The sequence below is a fragment of the Pristis pectinata genome, chromosome 6, assembly GCF_009764475.1.
Source record: "Pristis pectinata isolate sPriPec2 chromosome 6, sPriPec2.1.pri, whole genome shotgun sequence".
Classification (NCBI taxonomy): Eukaryota; Metazoa; Chordata; class Chondrichthyes; order Rhinopristiformes; family Pristidae; genus Pristis; species Pristis pectinata.
In genome coordinates, this window is record NC_067410.1 from 57,824,490 (window position 1) to 57,844,029 (window position 19,540).

Here is a 19,540-nt window from a genome sequence, read left to right on the forward strand (position 1 = left end):
TGTTTGACAACCTGAAAGAGAGTGGAGGTGTTGAAAGGCACCAGTTTAGTGGTGGTGAGCTGATGCTGGATGTCAAGAGCATGAATGCAAAACAGGACAAGGTGAAAGCAAGAGTCAGTACAGCACACCAGTAAGAATGTGGCCAAAGCTATACTTGCAATACAACCATATCAGTAAGAAACTTATGACTCAATATGTTACTTTCAGCCCAAGACCATTGATTCTGGATGATGTGACTGTAGGGCAAGCAGAAAAGACAAAGAGGCAAAGAAAGATTGTTGGAGGGAGTCCAGACGGTGCAAGGGTGGGAAGAGAGGCCATTTTAAGAGATTTTCTGGGAATGACTGGATAAATAATAGAATCAGGCCAGTATATCAAATTCCGTCAAAACATACTCAAGGAGATGGAGGAAGAGGAGGACACGATCCCAAAAGGCTGCAAATGGGGTGAAGGTAGCTGGAGGAATAACAACATGATCAGAAGCTACGACTTCTTAATTTGGTCAAATCTGTTTCATTGCTGCACCAGAGACAGGAACTGGATTGGAGATATTCAAATGTGAAGCTATGAAAAGAAGCCAACACTACTTTCAAGGACAAGAGGATAGGAAGATTAGAAATGTGCTGGTAGTTTGCAAGAGAGGTTAGGGGTTTAATTTCATAAGAATGTCTAATGACAACTGATTTCTGATGAAAGGTCATCGACCTGAGTATTTCTAGTATCTGCAGTATTTTGTTTCTGGATTACAAAGTGACTACACTTCAAAAATCACTCACTGCCTGCAGGATTTCTTTCAGGGACTGATACAAAAAGAATCTAGCCACCAATTTCATTCTTACAGCATTCTTTAAAGGACACCCCAGAGAATCTGCACTGAAAGGGAAATGCAATGATCCAGTTGACATAGTTGACTCAACGTCCTTGCGGTAACAAGGACGCTAATTGCCTGTCAGTGTGACATAGAGCCATAAGAAATATTACATTTTCAGAGAACCAAAACAGTGTATTGAATTTAGTGCCTGTCAGACATCTAGGAAACGATTCTGCATAACAAAAGATAATACCTTCAGCAAAATATATTTTTATTAGGTGGCTTCATTTCTGTGTCCTATTATTTTCTTTCTGAAATATCGTTTTCAGACTAGATTCTGAACATCCACCAACTGCTAGAAAAACAGTCCAAGGTGCTCAGCACTCTGATCTATTCTTTCCCTCTCACTTCCAAGCAACGACACATGGCCTCACATGAACACGTCCTTGTGACTGAGATCAGTAACACTATACAGAGTCATATGTGCAAACTCATATCCTGCCACACGGCAGTTTGCGTAGCAACTCGCCATATAGAGCAAAGATAAATATTGTGCAATTTAAACTGAGACTAGCACTTTGCGTTAAACAATAGGGTACGCCACAAACCACTTCAATGGAACCGGAGAATGAAACTACTATAGGAGAGGCTTCTACAATAACACAATAACGTAATATACATTTAGAATACCGGTGTACATACAAGAAACAATTTAATAACGTTATGAGATCGTCGATCCTGGATTAGCAAAGGACAAACTGGAAAATGGAGCAAGAGAATGCCAAGTGATGACTGTAGGACAAGGAAAAGCCGGGGATGGTGTACGGTTTCACACAATAGGGTCTACAATAAGTGCGTCCCTGGGAACGACAGGACAGGCAGCGACGAGAGGACACTGGCTGGATGGGACAAGCCAGCTTTCGGAGAGACGCCCCGATCTCATAGAGCGGTGGGACACGTTGCACCGAGTGTCCTGCGGCGTCGGCTGACGGGGCAGGGACGTTGTCAGGGTGCAAGGTAGATGGGGCAGGCCGCAGACCGGGTGCGGCACTGCTGCCAGCAGAGGCACAGCGGCGGACATCCCACCCCGCTCGCTGTCAGGCCCGGGCTTGGTACCAGGCCCAGGACGCGGAGGAGGGGCAGGGGTAGGTGAGGGAGACACCGCACTGGTTGACATGCAGCAACAACAGCTGCATCCGTAGCTGCGCCTCTCACAATTACCCTGACAAACCCAACCAGCAGGAGCTGAGGCCTACCTGCATCCATTGTGCACACTCCTCTCCCTGACACACTGGGCACCACCCGGCAACGCCGATGGACAGTCCGTGCGAGCCAATCAAAGCCTCCACCTCCGGTGGTGGCGGGGACTGGCACCGCCCCCCGGGTGGGCGTGGCGACGAGCAGATGCGGCCGTACCGCAGACTCCCCTCTGGGGGCGGGGTGAGCGGCGGAAGTTCCGTGGGCGCCAACTTGTCGTACGGAAAACGGGCAGCATTGCCGTTTGATTGGCATACTCGGTGCAGATTAAATCGGTTGGGGAGTTGATGAATTTACACACGATAATACTTGTTTCGCTTCTGTGAAGCAGAGGTGGCAAGTGCCGTGTGTTGTTCGTCACCCATTTCTTCTCCGATAGCAATGACTGGTTCAGGGCACAGGTGTCGCCATTTTGTTGTACGGAGGCTGAGACTGCTGTTGCTTCTTGATGGAGATGTGTTGAGTGCATTTACTTTTATTTATTGGTCTGCAAAATGGTGATATCTTGTTCAGCATATTCCTGTACCAACAGGCAGGGTAAAGCAGCTAAATCTATCTCTTTCCACAGGTGGGTATACCATCCAAGATGCGGATTGACCATTATTCAGACTATTTTTCCATGCGAAATTGTTTACTTCCTTGTAAAACGTTATTTTAAAAATTCATTATATCGAATATATTTTTAAGCATTGAGGTTCATCGATAGGTTTTCAAGTGTCCTTAAATCAAGTTACTGCGAAATTTTCACGTTGCCATTTAAAATAAATTTGTACCACAACAAATACATCTCAAAGAAGTTTGTGTAGTTGATTGAGCTACAGTTTAGGAACCTTGAGGTGACCAATTCTAGCTGGAGGAGTTCCTGGATGGATCATGGATGACGTGATTTCTATGACAAAATAAAACAATGCAGATACTGGAAATTCATGTCACATAGATGCATCCTGACCTGCTAAGCATTTCCAATATTGTGTTTTTATTTCAGAAACATGTTTCAGAAGCACGTTCACGACATATCTCAGTGATAATAAATTTGATTCTGAAATAAAAACGCCGTATTGGAAATGCTTAGCATGTCAGGATGCATCTATGTGACGTGGTTAATGTTTTAGTTCTACGACTTTTTAACAGAAATGTTGATTTTGTTTCTTTCTCCACAGATGATGTCTGATCTGCTGAGTATTTTCAACATTTTATGTTTTTATTTTTGACTTCTATGACTGTTCTTGCATTTACCATAAAAGCTGGGTCCCTTGTAGTTGAGTACTTTTGTCAGTTGTTTTGTGCTCTGCAGCTGGTATCTGAGCTGCAACAAGATGCTATTCTTTAACAAAGAAAGAGGGGAAACCAGATGTGGGAAGAGGAGAAAGTGGGGGATTAATGTGCAGAAGGGAGGTCTCACTTCATCAAACCTTCCACCCAAAACCAGTCTCCCATTCCACACACTTTGTTGTGACAAGCACCTGATCTGAGCTCATTTCCACAGTCTTGCAATTTTGCACCCCAAAGCTCCCATTTTTCTGTACTTTTCTACCCCTAAGCCCCTGGTCCTCACCCTTTTTCCACACCCTTCCTCCACTGTACCCTGAAATTGTGCAGTTTGTACAGGAAATGAAGTAGGATTATACTACTGTAGATCCTCTACATGGAATATTACCTTAACCCCTACTTCTCAAACAGCACCATTGTTACATAAGTGTGACATTTATAATTTCTGCATTGGTGTTCTCATAGCCTCATATTCATATAAAACAGAAATTTATCATTTGATTTTTTTTCCCTTTGAATCACACTTAACTAATTTTTTGGTGAATCTCTGACACTAATTTGCATAAAACTAACGTAAATTACTTCAAGTCATTTATTGTATGAAATGCTTTGAGATGCTTTGTGGTGAGGTGACTGTAAATGTAACTGTCAATATTTAATGATATTTTAATTATATCTGAACAAGGATGATCTACAATTGCTGAATATGCAAAATTATATCTACTAAATTGCTTGATAAAAATGTAGCTTTGTGTGTCTCTGCAAATATTGAAAGCGGTTGACGCTCTCTGTTATAACTCAAGTGTACCTCTGACATTTCTTTTTAGCACTTACCATTCTATTGGATTCTCTAGGAGAGACCTTTTGTTGAATCAACTATTGGCAGTTTTGTCCAGGGACTTTGGCACCAAAAACTTGCTCATTTCACTCAGGACCTGAATGACATACTTCCCTTCAGTCTGGCCTGACTATACTATCCAGATTGCAGTTTTTGTCTTTTAAAAACAGGGAAGTGGGATAGGGTAATGCAGCCTCTTAAGCTTGTTTTGCCACTCATTTGCATCAGGGGTACTTTGTTTGGTATTGGTTTATTATTGTCACTTGTACCAAGGTACAGTGAAAAGCTTGTCTTACAAACCGATCGTACCGATCAATTCATTACATAGTGCGGTTACATTGAGTTAGTACAGAGTGCATTGATATAGTACAGGTAAAAACAATAACAGTACAGGGTAAAGTGTCACAGCTACAGAGAAAGTGCAGTGCAATAAGGTGCAAGGTCACAACAAGGTAGATTGTGAGGTCATAGTCCATCTCATTGTATAAAGGAACCATTCAATAGTCTTATCACCTTAAGTCTGGTGGTATATGCCCTCAAGCTCCTGTATCTTCTACCCGATGGAAGAGGAGAGAAGAGAGAATGTCCCAGGTGGGTGGGGTCTTTGATTATGCTGGCTGCTTCACCAAGACAACGAGGGGTAAAGACTGTAATGCGCTGGGCTGTGTCCACAACTCTCTGCAGCTTCTTGCGGTCCTGGGCAGAGCAGTTGCCGTACCAAGCTGTGATACATCCAGATAGGATGCTTTCTATGGTGCATTGGTAAAAGTTGGTGAGAGTCAAAGGGGACAAACCAAATTTCTTCAGCCTCCTGAGGAAGTAGAGGCACTGGTGAGCTTTCTTGGCCATGGCATCTACGTGATTTGACCAGGACAGGCTGTTGGCGATGTTCACTCCCAGGAACTTGAAGTTCTCAACCCTCTCGACCTCAGCACCATTGATGTAGACAAGTGCATGTACACCGCCCCCTTTCCTGAAGTCAATGACCAGCTCTTTAGTTTTGTTGACATTGAGGGAAAGGTTGTTGTCATGACACCATTCCACTAAGCTCTCTATCTCCTTCCTGTACTCCGACTCGTCGCTGTTTGAGATACAGCCTACAACGGTGGTATCATCTGCAAACTTGTAAATGGGGTTAGAGCAGAATCTGGCTGCACAGTCATGAGTGTATAGGGAGTAGAGTAGAGGGCTGAGGACGCAGCCTTGTGGGGCAGCAGTGTTGAGAATAATCATGACGGAGGTATTGCTGCCTATCCTCACTGATTGTGATCTGTTTGTTAGAAAGTCAAGGATCCAGTTACAGAGGGAGGTGTTGAGTCCTAGGTCTCAGAGTTTGGTGACAAGCTTGTTTGGAATTATTGTATTGAAGGCAGAGCTGTAGTCAATAAACAATAGTCTAACGTATGTGTCTTTACTGTCCAGATGCTCCAGAGCTGAGTGTAGGGCCAGGGAGATGGCATCCGCTGTAGACCTGTTTCGGCGATAGGTGAATTGCAATGGGTCCAGGTTGTCTGGTAGGCTGGAGTTGATGCGTGCCATGACCAACCTCTCAAAGCACTTCATGATGGTGGATGTCAGAGCTACTGGTCGGCAGTCATTGAGGCATGTTACCTTGCTTTTCTTTGGTACCGGGATGATAGTGGTCTTCTTAAAACCTGAGATTGAAGCAGGGAGAGGTTGAATATGTCCTCAAATACTTCTGCCAGCTGATCAGCACAAGATCTGAGCACACGGCCAGGGACATCATCTGGGCCAGGTGCTTTCCTCGTTTTCACTCTCCGGAAGACTGATCTTACGTCCTCCACTGGACGAGTTTCTTAACTCTTATCTGCCTTTCTTGGTTATATAACCAATTTCAGGGCAGGACAGTGGTATAACAAGTAAAGCCACTGCATTACAGTACCAGCGACCTGGGTTCAATCCTGACCTTGGGTGCTGCCCGTATGGACAGCTTTGTTTGTCACCTTAATACCTCTGCACATCTATAATCAAGCTGGTATTGGAGATTTCTTTGTAAATGTTCTTGATTTTGGAGGTGTGACTATTATAAAACTTTATACACTTTATAATATTATACACACAGTATCTCTCTGCAACCCTTTTATTGAAGCTTAAATGAAAGAGCAATGAAATGGCATGGCAGTTCCTCATTATTAGCTTTCTGCTTTCTCTGCCAGATTCCCTCTGAAGGATACCAAACGCTTAGCAAAGTGGATTAATGCTGTTGGGCGGACTGACTGGAAACCAACCAAGTTTTCCTTCTTGTGCAGTGCTCACTTCACCAAGGACAGCTTTCAAAAGCGTCAGGAAGATCAGCATCATCGGCTGAAATTTAATGCTGTTCCTTCCATCTTCCACTTCTCAGAACGTAAGAAAACAGTAGAAGATCAGCACAGACGCTGCCAGGGTGCATCCAAAATACAGTCAACTCCAGCTAGTCAGCAAAAGGTTTATCTCCTTCATGAACAATTGAACAATAAGGGAAATGAGCTCCTTAAACCCAATTCTGTAATGTTGGAGAGCGAACATGTGCTTGAGACGGTTCATGTGCTGGGTGAACTTGCCACTTCTCCTACTTTCTTGGTGGCAAATGAACCCACTGGGTGTAAAGTTCCTGATCAACAGTGCACTTCGCAGTCTGAAGTTAGTAAGATCACAGCCACTGAAAGATTGCTGATTGACAGCACTGTACCATTTCCCGAAGATGCTACCCCATCTGCCTCTGGTGCTTGCAAACTAATTAGTTCACTGCATTCATACTGTTTAACTCCACTGCATGGTTCCTTTATCAAAGATCAGGTCATGAAAAAGAACACTGAGCTAAAGATCCTGAGAGAACAAAGTGGTCGGGTTGGGAAGCAAGTGAAAAAATTAGAAGGATGGATCTGTCGACTCCAGGAAAGCAATTCCACTCTAGTAAGGCACTTTCTACCTCAGGATCATGGTTAGTAAAAGCCTATAACTTCTCAGTTCTTGCAGTGAGTGTATATACAAATCAGCAAATGTCCGTGAAACCTGAAATTTAATTTTAGGAAACTAGTTGCTTAAAGCAGTAGATGTGGATTCTGTTTAACACCAATGAAGTAGTGACTCTATTCTCATTTCATTTTCACCCATATATTTACTGCAGATCACAACTCAGCTGGAATTTGAAACGTGTTCTTTCAGTGTTCACACATTAAGTGTAGCTATATGGGGAGATCTTGGAAAGCTTTAATTACCTGTGTACATAATAATTACCAAGTCTTTTAGCACAGAATCCTCATACTCATTGTCAAGTTTCATACTTTATGAAAAGTCATTTTTTAAATTAGCATCTAATTCAGAACTATCCTGACTAAAAGTTGTTTCTGCTTCATTTCTGAGATCCATGTAATAGAGGACTCACTGGACATCACTCTTGAAATAAGAATGACACTGTTACTTGTCCCAGTTGCTCCCTTCATCAATGCAGTGTTGTGTGACATTGAAAAGAACTGGCTGTTCAAGGCACTACAAAAGAACTGTAGAATCCTTTTAGATCAATGATAAATTGTCTTTGAAGGATTCTTCGGTGGGCTTGCTATGCTCTCTGCACTATCTTGAAGAAAGAGCTAACAGATGTGTGGCTATGATTTATAGATGTCCCCAAGTATATTGGTCTAGCTTAAGGTGAGGCCTCACTTTTCAAATCTTGCAATCTGATTAACAAATTCTTTTCTACCCTGTTTGCAAAGTGAGAATCTCATGAGAGTGAACATTTTGCAAAAAAAATACTGAGAATTTTTCAAGTAGTGTATTTTCCTAGAAATGAAATTCCTGAAATGGAGGAGTGACACTGGATTTAATTGGTAAATTGCCAGTGTGACTAAACATAATGTTTGGTTTCAGATTTGGAGGTCAAGGCACAGTGAATGTCTCCTGTATAGTTTCTGTATAGTTCCTTTCAGTAACAAACCTATTTTTAAATATATTTGTCTCTCTAAATCCTTTTAGTTAAAAAAATGCTTAGAACATAATGAAAAGAGTCACTCCCCTTGTTAGTTTTCTAATGACTAATTGCAAAAATCTCATTATAAAGAGTCACAGAGTCATAGTGTCATGGAGAGATGCAGCATGAAAACAAGCCCTTCGGCCCACTGTCTGCACTGACCACGAAACACCCATTTACACTAATCTTACATTCCTCATTCTCCCCATATTCTTATCGACTCCTTCCCAGGATCTACCACTCAGCTGCACAGTAGGGGCAATTTATTGTAGCCAACTATCCTACCAACCCACATGTCTTTGGGATGTGGTAGGAAACCCATGCAGTCACAGGGAGAACGTGCAAACCCCACACAGACAGCAGGTGAGGATTGAACGTGGGTCATCAGTGTTTTGAGCAAATGGCTCTACTAGTTGTGCCACTGTGATGAGGCAAGATTCGGCAAAATGCAACCATCATAATCACCGATCAAGTCAGTAATTAATGCCACAGTTTGCCATTTCACAATACACCAGGGCACTCTTGCTGATTAACCTAGAGAAAGCAATGGTGGGTTAGGGTCTTCCCATCTGCCTGTTTAAAGCCATGATATTCTGGGTAGTTTGAACTCCTGCATGTGCTTGTGGATCACTTTGATCAACAGTCTGAGCTCTTAGGATTTATGATTTGCCCAAGTTTTAGTTGGAAAGAATGTACACTCAGTGCATTTTATATATTTTGGTACCATGCCATGACAATGAAAAGTGCGTTTGTGTTTAGATATATGGTTGAGCAAAACAAAGTAGCTCCTTGGCCTGTATTGAATAATACATCAGGGAGGATTCAAGTTGCGTCAATGGATCTCACAGCAGCTGGAACACTGTAATTAGTACATATTGGAATGTCCTCACCATTCAGGCTAGAATGCAAAGAACTACCCAAGGCTTTTGTGTCGTAGAGTCATGCAGCATAAAAACAACCCTTCAGCTAGTACTGACCATCAAGCACCCATTTACACTAATCCCATTTTGTTCTCTCCATATTCCCATCGACCCCTTCCCCCCAGATTCTACCACGCGCCCACACACTAGGGGTAATTTACCAGATCACTGAACCCAGATCACTGGAGGTGTGAGGCAGCAGCTTTACCAGTCCCACCCCTGTGTGTGTCAGCTGGAATTTGAGAACATTGTTATTTCAGCCTCGCATCATTTACATCGTTTAGTTTGTTACTTGAGCTATTTTTGCTTACAGGGACCTCATTTGATTGATGGCTTTGATACACTGTGTGTCTCCAATGGTGCAATGCTGGGGATGCTCAAAAGTTACCAGCATTTGCTGCCCTAGGAGGAGCGGATGCGGCCTCAGGGAACCAAACTCCATCAATACACATCTATTGTGCTGTTTCTCTCCCGCACCATAGTAATATTATAAAATTCAGCTGTTGGGTGCACATGAGGGTCGTGGAAGCTCCTTACCCCCCGCCCCAGTGACTGGGGGGGGGGGGGGAGCAGCGCTGAGTGACTGAAGGCGGAGGGGTGCAGACCGGCGCCGAGCGAGTGAAGGGGGCGGGACCGGAGCCGAGCCGAGCCGCTGAAGGGAGCGAGGCCGGTGCCGAGCGAGTGAAGGAGGCGGGGCCGGAGCGGAGCGAGTAAAGGGGACGGATGGGCGGGCTGATTGGTGTCGACAGGTGTGGTTATCGTTTAGAAGGGAAGGGAAGGCATGGCTGGCGACGCGGCAGAGGCAGGTAAACAAATAAACAGGCTGGTGACTCGGATACACCGCGTTCCGGTTTATTCTGTAACTTTTCTCATGTTTGCCCGGGTTCCGAGTGTCTCCCGCGCCCCACAGCCGTCATCGCCTGCCGGTCCCGTCTGGGCAGGCCTCCCTCCTTCCTCGGGGCCTGTGGGCAAATTGCTATTGAACCGTGGGGCTGTGGGAGGGTGAGAGGAGTGGGCCAAGTGGAGGGAGACTGGGTGGATTGGGTTCGGGCCAGCGGTGAATATGAAAGGAATGGGATTGTGAAGGAGGAGTTGCGGGTGTCGTCAGTGGGAGCGAGGGCTGGTAAGGATGAGGCAAAAGACAGGATGGCGGGAGTGTCGGGACTGAAGTGTTGGTTCAAGGAATGGTTCGGGAAAGCAAGGGAGTATAGGAGAACGGCCGGATTGTGAGGGAGAGGAATTCTGACTGTGATGGGCAAAACAGATAACTCTTGCCTGTACATTTGTTAACGTTGGAAAGCTACAATTGCAGCTTTCAAGACTGCAATGAATAGATTTCCCTTGGTAACAAGGATATGAGAATAGGTGGGTGAATGGATTTGAGCTGTAGATCAACAATAATCCAGTTGACTGGTTGGAACACTTTAAATGATTTGCACCTGTTCCCATTAAGAACAGAATGGAATCTGAAGCATGTGTACGAACCGGAGACACGAGAGATTCTACAGATGCCGAAGATCTGGAGCAACACACACAAAATGTTGGAGGAACTCAGCAGATCAGACAGCATCTATGGAGGGAAATAAACAGTCAATGTTTTGGGTCAAGACCCTTCATTAGGACTGGAAAGGAAGAGGGCAGAAACCAGAATAAAAGGGTGGGGGAAGGGCGGGAGCACAGGCTGGCAGGTGATAGGTGAGTCCAGGTGAGAGGGGGAAGGCAGGTGGGAGGGGGGATGAAAGGGAGTGATGTGAGAAACTGGGAGGTGATAGATGGAAGAGGCAAAGGGCTGTAGAAGTTTGAGTCTGATAGGAGAGGACAGTAGACCATGGAATAAAGGGAAGGAGGTCTCCTCTTGGACACCCCATTCTGGCCTTCTGTCTGCTTTGGATGGAAGGGAATACCTCCCAGCTGCTTGCATCACTCCCTTTCATCCCCACCCACCTACCTGCCCCCTGTCACCTGGACTCGCCTATTGCCTGCCAGCTCATGCTCTTGCCCCTCTCCCCACCCTTTTATTCTGGCTTCTGCCCTCTTCCTTTCCAGTCCTGATGAAGGGTCTTAACCTGAAATGTTGACTGTTTATTTCCCTCCATAGATGCTGCCTGACCTGCTGAGTTCCTCCAGCATTTTGTGTGTATTGCATGTGTACAATCCCTTTAATCCTGCTACATACATTGTGGATTTGAGGTTTGTTCTAATATAATTCATAACCACATTTATTGATGTCTCATCAGTTTAGAAAGGGGCATCTTGCATTATACAGATCTTTTCAATTCCCTTATGAAGGTACTTGGGTACTTTTGAAATGTATTCACATTTGTAGGAAAATCAATAACAAGATTGCATACAACATAAATGAAAAACTATTAATCCACCATCCAACGTCAAGCCATCGTCTCCCACACTGTCATGAATCTCATTTTCTTGGGATTTCTTCCGATGATCTAATGCCCCAGCCCTGCATAGACCTCTTCAGGACTGTCTGGACAGACCCATTGTTTCAACCTATTGAATGTATATCTTCCTACCTTGACTCCATCTTTCCTTCCCACAGACATTTCAGATGCCCTCCATCACTTCAACGGTTTCTAATTTCCTGATCCACTGGTTCATCTTTACTGTGGATGTACAATTCCTCTAAACCAACATCCCATCTCCAGAGGGTCTGAGAGCCCTCTGCTGCTTCCTTTAACAAAGACCCGACCGCCAGCAGTCTTGTTCCCCTGGCTGAACTTACCCTCTGTAGTAGGAGAGCACATGGCTGTCACATGACAGTAACAACACTGACCCCGCTGGTCGGAGGACAGCATTGCTCCTTGGATCGGAAGTAACACCACTGTCAATCAAGGTGTGGCTCCACCCCACCCATCAGGTGTGGGCATAGGGATTGGCTTTGGAGAGGCATCTTTGTCCCTGAACCTGCCTGACCATTGGCCATGGCAGGGACCATTGGCCGTGGCAGGCACCTTTGTCCCTGACCTCCAAACCATTGGCCTGTCTAAATCACCTGGCCAGGCTCCACCCAGCCTCCCAGCACTATAAAGAGTTTTGCAATCCGCTGGTCTGTCTCTTTTGACTTCCCCAGGAATAGTGAGACAATGCTGCAGAGACCACTGGTAAGATTGTGCACTACCATGTGGTTTGGGAGCGTCTTAGTCAGATTCCAGGGAGTGTTAGGGCCAATGCCTGTTTGGGTCAAGGTATTCAGGCATTGAAGTGTTTATCCCTTGATAAGCTGTATCTTGTTTATTGTGTGTTTGTGTATCTCATCCTCGTTGTGATTCCCCCTCACGTTCGCAGTCTCCTGTGTGTGTGTGAGTGTGCATCTGGTCCCATTCATTCTGTCCCCGCGTTTGCCTTTGTGATTAAACTGTGTTTAAAATCCAAAGCCTGTGTCCAGAGTCTTCTATCTTTAGGATTCCAAGAGAACCTTTTCACACAACACCCTCACTTTGAATAATTTCTCCTTCGAGTCCATGCACTTTCTCCAGATCAAAGGTAGAGCCATGGGCACTCACATATGTTTAAGCTATGCTTGTCATTTTTGTGGATATGTGGAACAATATTTATTTCAATCCTATTTTGGAGCCACTTTCTGGTATGTTGTCTACCTTGGTGCTGCTTCCAGCACTCATACAAAACTCTAAATGTTCATCGTCTTTGCCAGTTTGCGCAGCTTTTACCTTAATGTGGTCCATCTTTGACTTGTGCCTTCCCTTTCTGGATCCTATCTATTACAAACATCTATTACAAGCCTACAAGCTGCCATAGCTATCTTGGTTATGCTTCCTCCCACCTGGCTTCCTGTATGGACTCCATTCTAATGACCTGGTTCCACCATCTGTTGCATTTCCTCTGATGAGAAATTCCATAGTGTCAGTAAAATATCTTCCTTCTTCCTGAAGCTTAGCCTCTCCTCTACCATAGCAGAGACAGAGCCTTTGACTGCATCTTACTTATTTCCTGCACCGCTGCTGCCGCCCCCTCTCCTCCAGAACAGAGCAAGGACAGAGTTTCGCTGATCCTTATCTTGCACCTCATCAACCACTGCATTCAACAGACCATCCCTCACAATGTCTATTAGCTTCAAGAGATTCCAACACCGGACATACCCTTCCCTTTCAGCATTTGGAAGGGATGGCTTCCTTTACGACTCTCTGGTCTGTTCCTCTGTCCCACCAATCACTCCTTATCTGCAGGAGATACAGCACCTGTTCTTTTGCCTCTTTCCACCACCCAGAGACCCAAACTGTATTTCTAGGTGAAGTAGTGATTCACTTCCATTTCTTCCAATCTAGTGTACTGCATTTGGTGTCTACAGTATCCTATATATTAGAGAAATAAAATGCAGACTGGGGATTGTCTTGTGGCACACTTGTGTTCAATTTGTAAGAATGACCCTGTGTTGTTGTTTGCTTGCCACTTGAATTTCCCATTCCCACTCCCTCTCTGACTTGTGTCTGTAGTGACCTGCGTTGTTACAATGGGGTTCCATGTAAGTTTGAGAACAACATCTCGTATTCTGTGTAGAATGTTGTTGCAGTGGATAGCAGCTTCACAGTTTCAAATATCTTTAATGTATTTCAAGGAATCTTTTGAAGATGAGTTGTCTTCCTGATTCGGTATCAAATTCTCTAGATTTTTATTACTCAGTCTTTCTTTCTGTCTCTACCACAACTTCACAGTTCTGCTTGTCATTCATATGTGATTTTTGGCTCAATTTTTTTCTTTCTAGCTCTTTAGTTTGGCCTGCTTACTATATCCCATGGCCTCGCTATTAGCAGCACATTACCCAAGTTATTCCATCTTCTTGGCAATGGCAACACTTTGCTACTTTTGTCCTACCAGTGTGAATTTAAGAAATGTATTTGAAGAATCTTTTCGTGAATTAGCTGCAGTGCATCTAATGAAAGATGTGCATTATAGTGATTGTACGTGGGTGGTAGATGGAGTGGCAAATAGGGAGCTAAATCAATTTACTGTTCTGTCTTGTGCAGCATCGTACTTTGAGTATTTCTAAATCTGCATTCATTTATGTGCATATAGAGTATTCCATTTGCATTCCTGACTTTGTGCCTTATGGATTGCAGAAGGGCTTTGGGGGAATCACATGCCACATCATGCTCAGTCTTTGACCTACTATTGTGGACCCAGTATTTTATGTGGGTGGTCCTGTAAGTTTTTGGTCTGTGGTGGTGTTGGTGGGGAATTAACAATCCCATTAAACATCAAAGGGAAATGCTTAGAGTTTCTTCTCACAGAGATGGTCATTAATTGGCACTTTTGTACCATGTACATGCCATTTATCAGCCCATGCCTGAGTATTGTACCCATCATGTTGCAAGTATACTTTGACTGGCTTGTTATCTGAGAGATTGTGAATGGAACTGAACGCTGCAGTTATTGACCAACATTCCCACTTCTAACATTGTAATCTAGTAAACATCTGAACTGCTTCCAACCCATTAACAGCATTCTTTAAATAAGGAGATTATGGTGTGGTGTCACCAGTACCTTATTTAAATGAAGAATAACCTTTCTACCTTTGTATTCAATTTCTCTGACAATAAATAACATTCTGTTTGTTTTCCTAATTACTTGTGACATCAGCATACTAGCCTTTGGGGAATCATTTCCTCTTTGCATCTCAAAGACCTATAACCTCTCACTATTTAGATAATATGCTTTTTTTTTACACATTTTCCTGCATTTATACTCCACTTGTCAGATCTTTTCCCTCTCATATCTTTATTCTTTTGTAGCTTCCTTGCGTTCTCTTTACAACTTCCCAACTTGTATCATCAGCAGATTTAATAACCATACTTTTGTTGCTTTCATTCAAGCCATTTATATAAATTGTAAAAAGTTGAGGCCCCAGCACTGATCCCTGTGCACGCCACTTGGAAATCTTTGGAAAAGACTGAGTTAGAAGATTTACCGAGACCTTCTGGTTGAAGTTAATTACTCATACTTTAGTTTTCTCTGCACTCTCATGAGTGGGGGTGTTTGTGGACCCCTGTCCTCCCATTGGTAACAGAAATGTTACAACACATCGGAGGTCGTACAGCCCATCATGTCAGCAGCTGTTCAGAAAAGACCCTAATCCCACTTGGCACTAGATCTATAGCCCTGCAAATCACAGCCCTTCAGGTACACATCCAAGTATCTCTTAAATTAAGCAAGGGTTTCTATTTCTACTATCCTTTCTGGGAGAGTTCCAGACCTCTATGATTGTCTGGATGGGGGAAAAAAAGTCTCTAATCATTTAATCAATTGCTCTACATATATGCCACCTAGTTTTTGACTTTTCTAAGGAGAATAGATCCTTACTATTTAACCTGTCTCAGCCCCTCATAAATTTATACACCACCAGTGGAGTCTCCCCTCAGCCTCTTCTGTCTTAATGAAAACAATATTAATAGTTGTTCCTCACCTTGTTCTGGCAACATCCTCATTAATAGCTTCTGTGGCCCCTGCAGTGCAATATCAAATTGCAACTTTTCTGAAAAGTGCTGACCAGAATTGTAAGCTACACCCAAGCTGTCGTTTAACAAGTGTTGCAGACAATTCAAGCATGACCACTCTGCTATGGTTAATAAAAGAAAGTATTCAGTGTGTCTTTTTTTAGCTATGTTAGTGACCAGTCCTGCTGCCTTTTAAGGATCTGAGATGTGCACTACTTTTAATTCTCCTTGCCTCTCAGTATTCTCCCATTTATTATATATTCTTTGCCTTGTTACATCCCCTAAGTACATTACCTCATACTTCTCTAGATTAAATTCTATTTGCTACTTTTCAGCCCAACCAATCAAACCGTATATCTTTCTGCAATCTAGAGCTTTTCTTCTTACTGTCAAGCACATGGCCAGTTTCTGAATCAACTGTAGTGTGATTGTCCAGGACCATTCTCAGTTTGGATGTGGCAGGACTTCACGGTTTCAAGACCTTGGCCACTTGCCAAATGGTATTGGTATATTATTGTCACTTGTACTGAGGTACAGTGAAGAACTTGTCTTGCATACCGATTGTACAAATCAATTCATTACACAGTGCAGTTACATTGGGTTAGTACAGAGTGCATTGAGATAGTACAGGTAAAAACAATAACAGTACAGAGTAAAGTGTCACAGCTACAGATGAAGAGCAGTACAGGTAGACAATAAGGTGCAAGGTCACAACAAGGTAGATTGCGAGGTCAAGAGTCCATCTAATTGTATAAGGGAACCGTTCAATAGTTTTATCACAGTGGGATAGAAGCTGTCCTTGAGCCTGGTGGTATGTGTCCTCAGGCTTCTGTATCTTCTGCCTGATGGCAGAAGAGAGAATGACCCGATTGGGTGGGGTCTTTGATTATGCTGGCTGCTTCACCAAGGCAGCAAGAGGTAAAGACAGAGTTCATGGAGGGGAGGCTGGTTTCTGTGACTTGCTGGGCTGTGTCCACAGCTCTCTGCAGTTTCTTGTGGTCCTGGGCAGAGCAGTTGCCTACCAAGTTGTGATGCATCCAGATAGGATGCTATCTATGGTGCATCAATAATGCATCAGTCTAGCCTCTAGGAGAATAAACCCTTTAGTCTCTCCATGTATTGAGGTATTTTCCCCCGGTAATATTTTTCATTCAATTATAAAATTGTAGAATGGTAACAACCAGAAGGGCCTGTTACCACGCTGTAAATAAAATTAAAAAATTTAATTTAAATTTAAAATGTAAAATTTAAGACTTGGACATCCTCTTCAGTCCTCTGGTGCTTAGTAATGATCACCATATTCTAGCTGAGACTAATGTGCTTTTATAAAGTTTCAACATAACTTCCATATTTTTACATTCTGGGCCTCTTATTAAAGGCAAGGGTCCTATAAAACACTCGTTGTGCTACTTTGGGTACATACTCTCCATGCCTGTCTGTTAATGGATCACAAATAAAATTGAAGACATTGAGCAGGTCGAGCCGAATCTGTGAAGATGGAAACAGAATTAATTTTTTTTCTTGTCTTTCTTCAGAACATCCTTCATATAGAAAGTAAGGTTCATAGACTCTTAATTTGCTGAGTATTTTATGTACTGTATTTTATGAACTCTGCAGATAATTCAGTACAGTAAAACCCTGAAAACCTAGCACACTGTGTGCTGGACTAACAGATTTTCCAACTATTATATTGTTACTCCAATACGCTTTATTTTTTTTAACATGTTAATCAGTCATATAATAAATTTTCCAGTGAACCAGGTGAGTTTTAAAGGGAGGGGGCAAGAGAACCTGGTGTGTTTCATCTTGTTACTTTCAGCTCTGCACTGCAGACCTCAGCTCTGGCCGCAAACCTACCCACATTCCTGACCCCCAGTGTTGCTGACCCAACCCTGTCGGCACAGTCAACTGCACTCCCAGTGACACGTGGCAGACCTCGCGAGTGTGTGAATCCATGGGTATCAAGGACTTAGTGCAGTGATAAGTGAGCTAGATGCTCAACCATTAGGATCTGTGAAGTATCAGATAACAGAATTTTACTGTACTTTTCTTTGAATCAGCAGTGTGGTATTAGAAATCTGTGATCTTAATAGGCATTCCCTCAGAATTAAGGATGACTTGCTTCCACTCTGGCTCTGTTGTTTGAGGTAACTAATAAAGCCGATGTGGGAATTGCAGGCTAATCCACAGATGGAGCGAGGGTTCCTTGACTGGACAAGTGAGTTTGTGAAGTGTGCTCTGTCAACGTATACACTGGCCTTCTGTGTGCTCCAACATGTGGACTCTATTCTCTGTGTTCCTTCTGCACTTTGGTCATGAGCCAGGGATTCCCATGTGTCAGTGAGAATGTTGCACTTTCTTAAGGAGATTTTTAGAATGTATTTGTCTGTAACTTTTTTCTGTGACACAGTTCAGAGTAGAGTATCTGTTGTCAGACATGTAAATGACATGGCCTGTCTAGTGAAGCTGACTGAGTTTAATTAGGGCCTTGGTGTTGGAATGTTGCCCTTAGAAAGGAGGCTGAAGTTGGTTCACATCCTTTCAGTGGATTTGGAGGATTTTGTGGAGGCAGCATTGATCTTATGATTCCAGCGTTTTGGCGCCCACTGTAGGTAGCCCATGTCTCAGAAGCACATAGGAGAGCAGGGGCCATGGGTTTTGTGCCACGTTTGAGACTTTGATCACCAAGCACTTTTTTTTGCTCAGTCATTCAAAGGCTGTGCTGGTGCACTGAAGATGACAGTGAATTCTATCAATGTCTTCCTTCACTGAGAAATTGAACAGGGTTTTGAGAGTCAAGCTGTGAACCTTTTAACCGTCAATGGGAGGTTTTCTAGAGTGGGGACAGTTTGGCAGAGGAACTTTGTTTTGCAAATGTTAAATGCAAGGCCCATCCTCTCCTATGTCTCAGTGAGCGAGTTGAGAGAGCTTGGCCTCTGAATATGCGCAAATGCAAACATCCTCTGCACACTGTAGAGGTTCTCCCCAGATTACAAATGCCTGATTTACAGACACCCCATACATTTGAATGAGCGTTTGGGAGACCAGTGGAATGGAGGTGAATTGATCTTTGGCCAGGTGGGAGCGGGCGTTTCTGTGTGCATTCCCACCTCCCCCACCCACCCCCGAGCCGCAACAATCAGGGCTGGAGGAAAAAAAAGTACTGGCTGTCTACTCTATCTATGCCTCTCATAAACTTATAAATGTTTATCAAGTCTCCCCTCAGCCTCCGCCTGTTTCAGCTGTAAGTGAACTGCAGTGGATCAAAGTTGTATGGGAGGCTGGAGCTTATGTGTTCCATGAACAGCCTCTTGAAGCATTTCATGGTGGATGTCAGAGCCATCGGGCAGTAGTCATTAAGGCAAGTTACCTTATTTTTCTTTGGCACTGGGATGATAGTGGTCTCCTTAAAGCAGGTGGGAATGTCGGATTGTAGTAGGGAGAGGTTAAAAGTGTCTGCAAATGCTAGTGTCAGCTGACTCACGCAGGATCTGAGGACATGGCCAGGGCCTCCATTCAGGCCAGACACTTTCCATGGGTTCACTCTTGGAAAGGCTGACCTGATGTCTGCAATGGTGACTGTGAGTGCAGGTACATCAGAGGCTGTCGGGGTGAGTGGTGTCATTGCCCTTGTATTCAAAACGTGCAGAGAATGCATTGAGCTCATCAGGGAGGGATGCGTTGTTGTCAACGATGCTGCCTGACTTCATTTTGTAGCCCATTATAGCATGCAAGCCTTGTCACAACTGACGGCTGGTCTGGGTCTCTATTTTGGTCTCGTACTGTCTCTTGGCATTCCTGATATCTTTATGAAGGTTGTACCTCAATTTCCTGTATAGGTCAGGGTCACCCGATTTGAACATTGCAGACCTGAACTTCCGCGGGGAGTGGATCTCTTGGTTCATCTATGGTTTCCAGTTGGGGAATACTTGGATCGACCTCTTTGTTACGAAGTCCCCCACAGACTTGCTGAAGACTGTGACAGCAGTGACATACTCACTTAGATTG

At 43.8% G+C, this 19,540-nt stretch overlaps 2 protein-coding genes across 5 annotated transcripts in view; one reads left to right on the plus strand and one right to left on the minus strand.

Moving 5' to 3' along the window:
* Positions 1–2,452, minus strand: part of atg4b (autophagy related 4B, cysteine peptidase) — a 46,647-nt gene extending 44,195 nt beyond the window's left edge. The window contains exon 1 of one of the 2 annotated variants that reach the window (XM_052017278.1): positions 2,068–2,452. In XM_052017278.1, the coding sequence (XP_051873238.1) occupies positions 2,068–2,323 (256 nt within the window). In that variant the 5' untranslated portion in view covers positions 2,324–2,452. The remainder of the gene's footprint in view (positions 1–2,067) is intronic. The other variant, XM_052017277.1, reaches the window with a different exon arrangement.
* A 71-nt stretch (positions 2,453–2,523) lies between these two features.
* thap4 (THAP domain containing 4) overlaps positions 2,524–19,540 on the plus strand; it is a 100,946-nt gene continuing 83,929 nt past the window's right edge. For 2 of the 3 annotated variants that reach the window (XM_052017280.1, XM_052017279.1), the window contains exons 1-2: positions 2,524–2,636; positions 6,353–7,119. In XM_052017280.1, the coding sequence (XP_051873240.1) occupies positions 2,563–2,636; positions 6,353–7,119 (841 nt within the window). In that variant the 5' untranslated portion in view covers positions 2,524–2,562. Of the gene's footprint in view, positions 2,637–6,352; positions 7,120–9,744; positions 9,872–19,540 lie in introns of those variants that run through there. The other variant, XM_052017281.1, reaches the window with a different exon arrangement.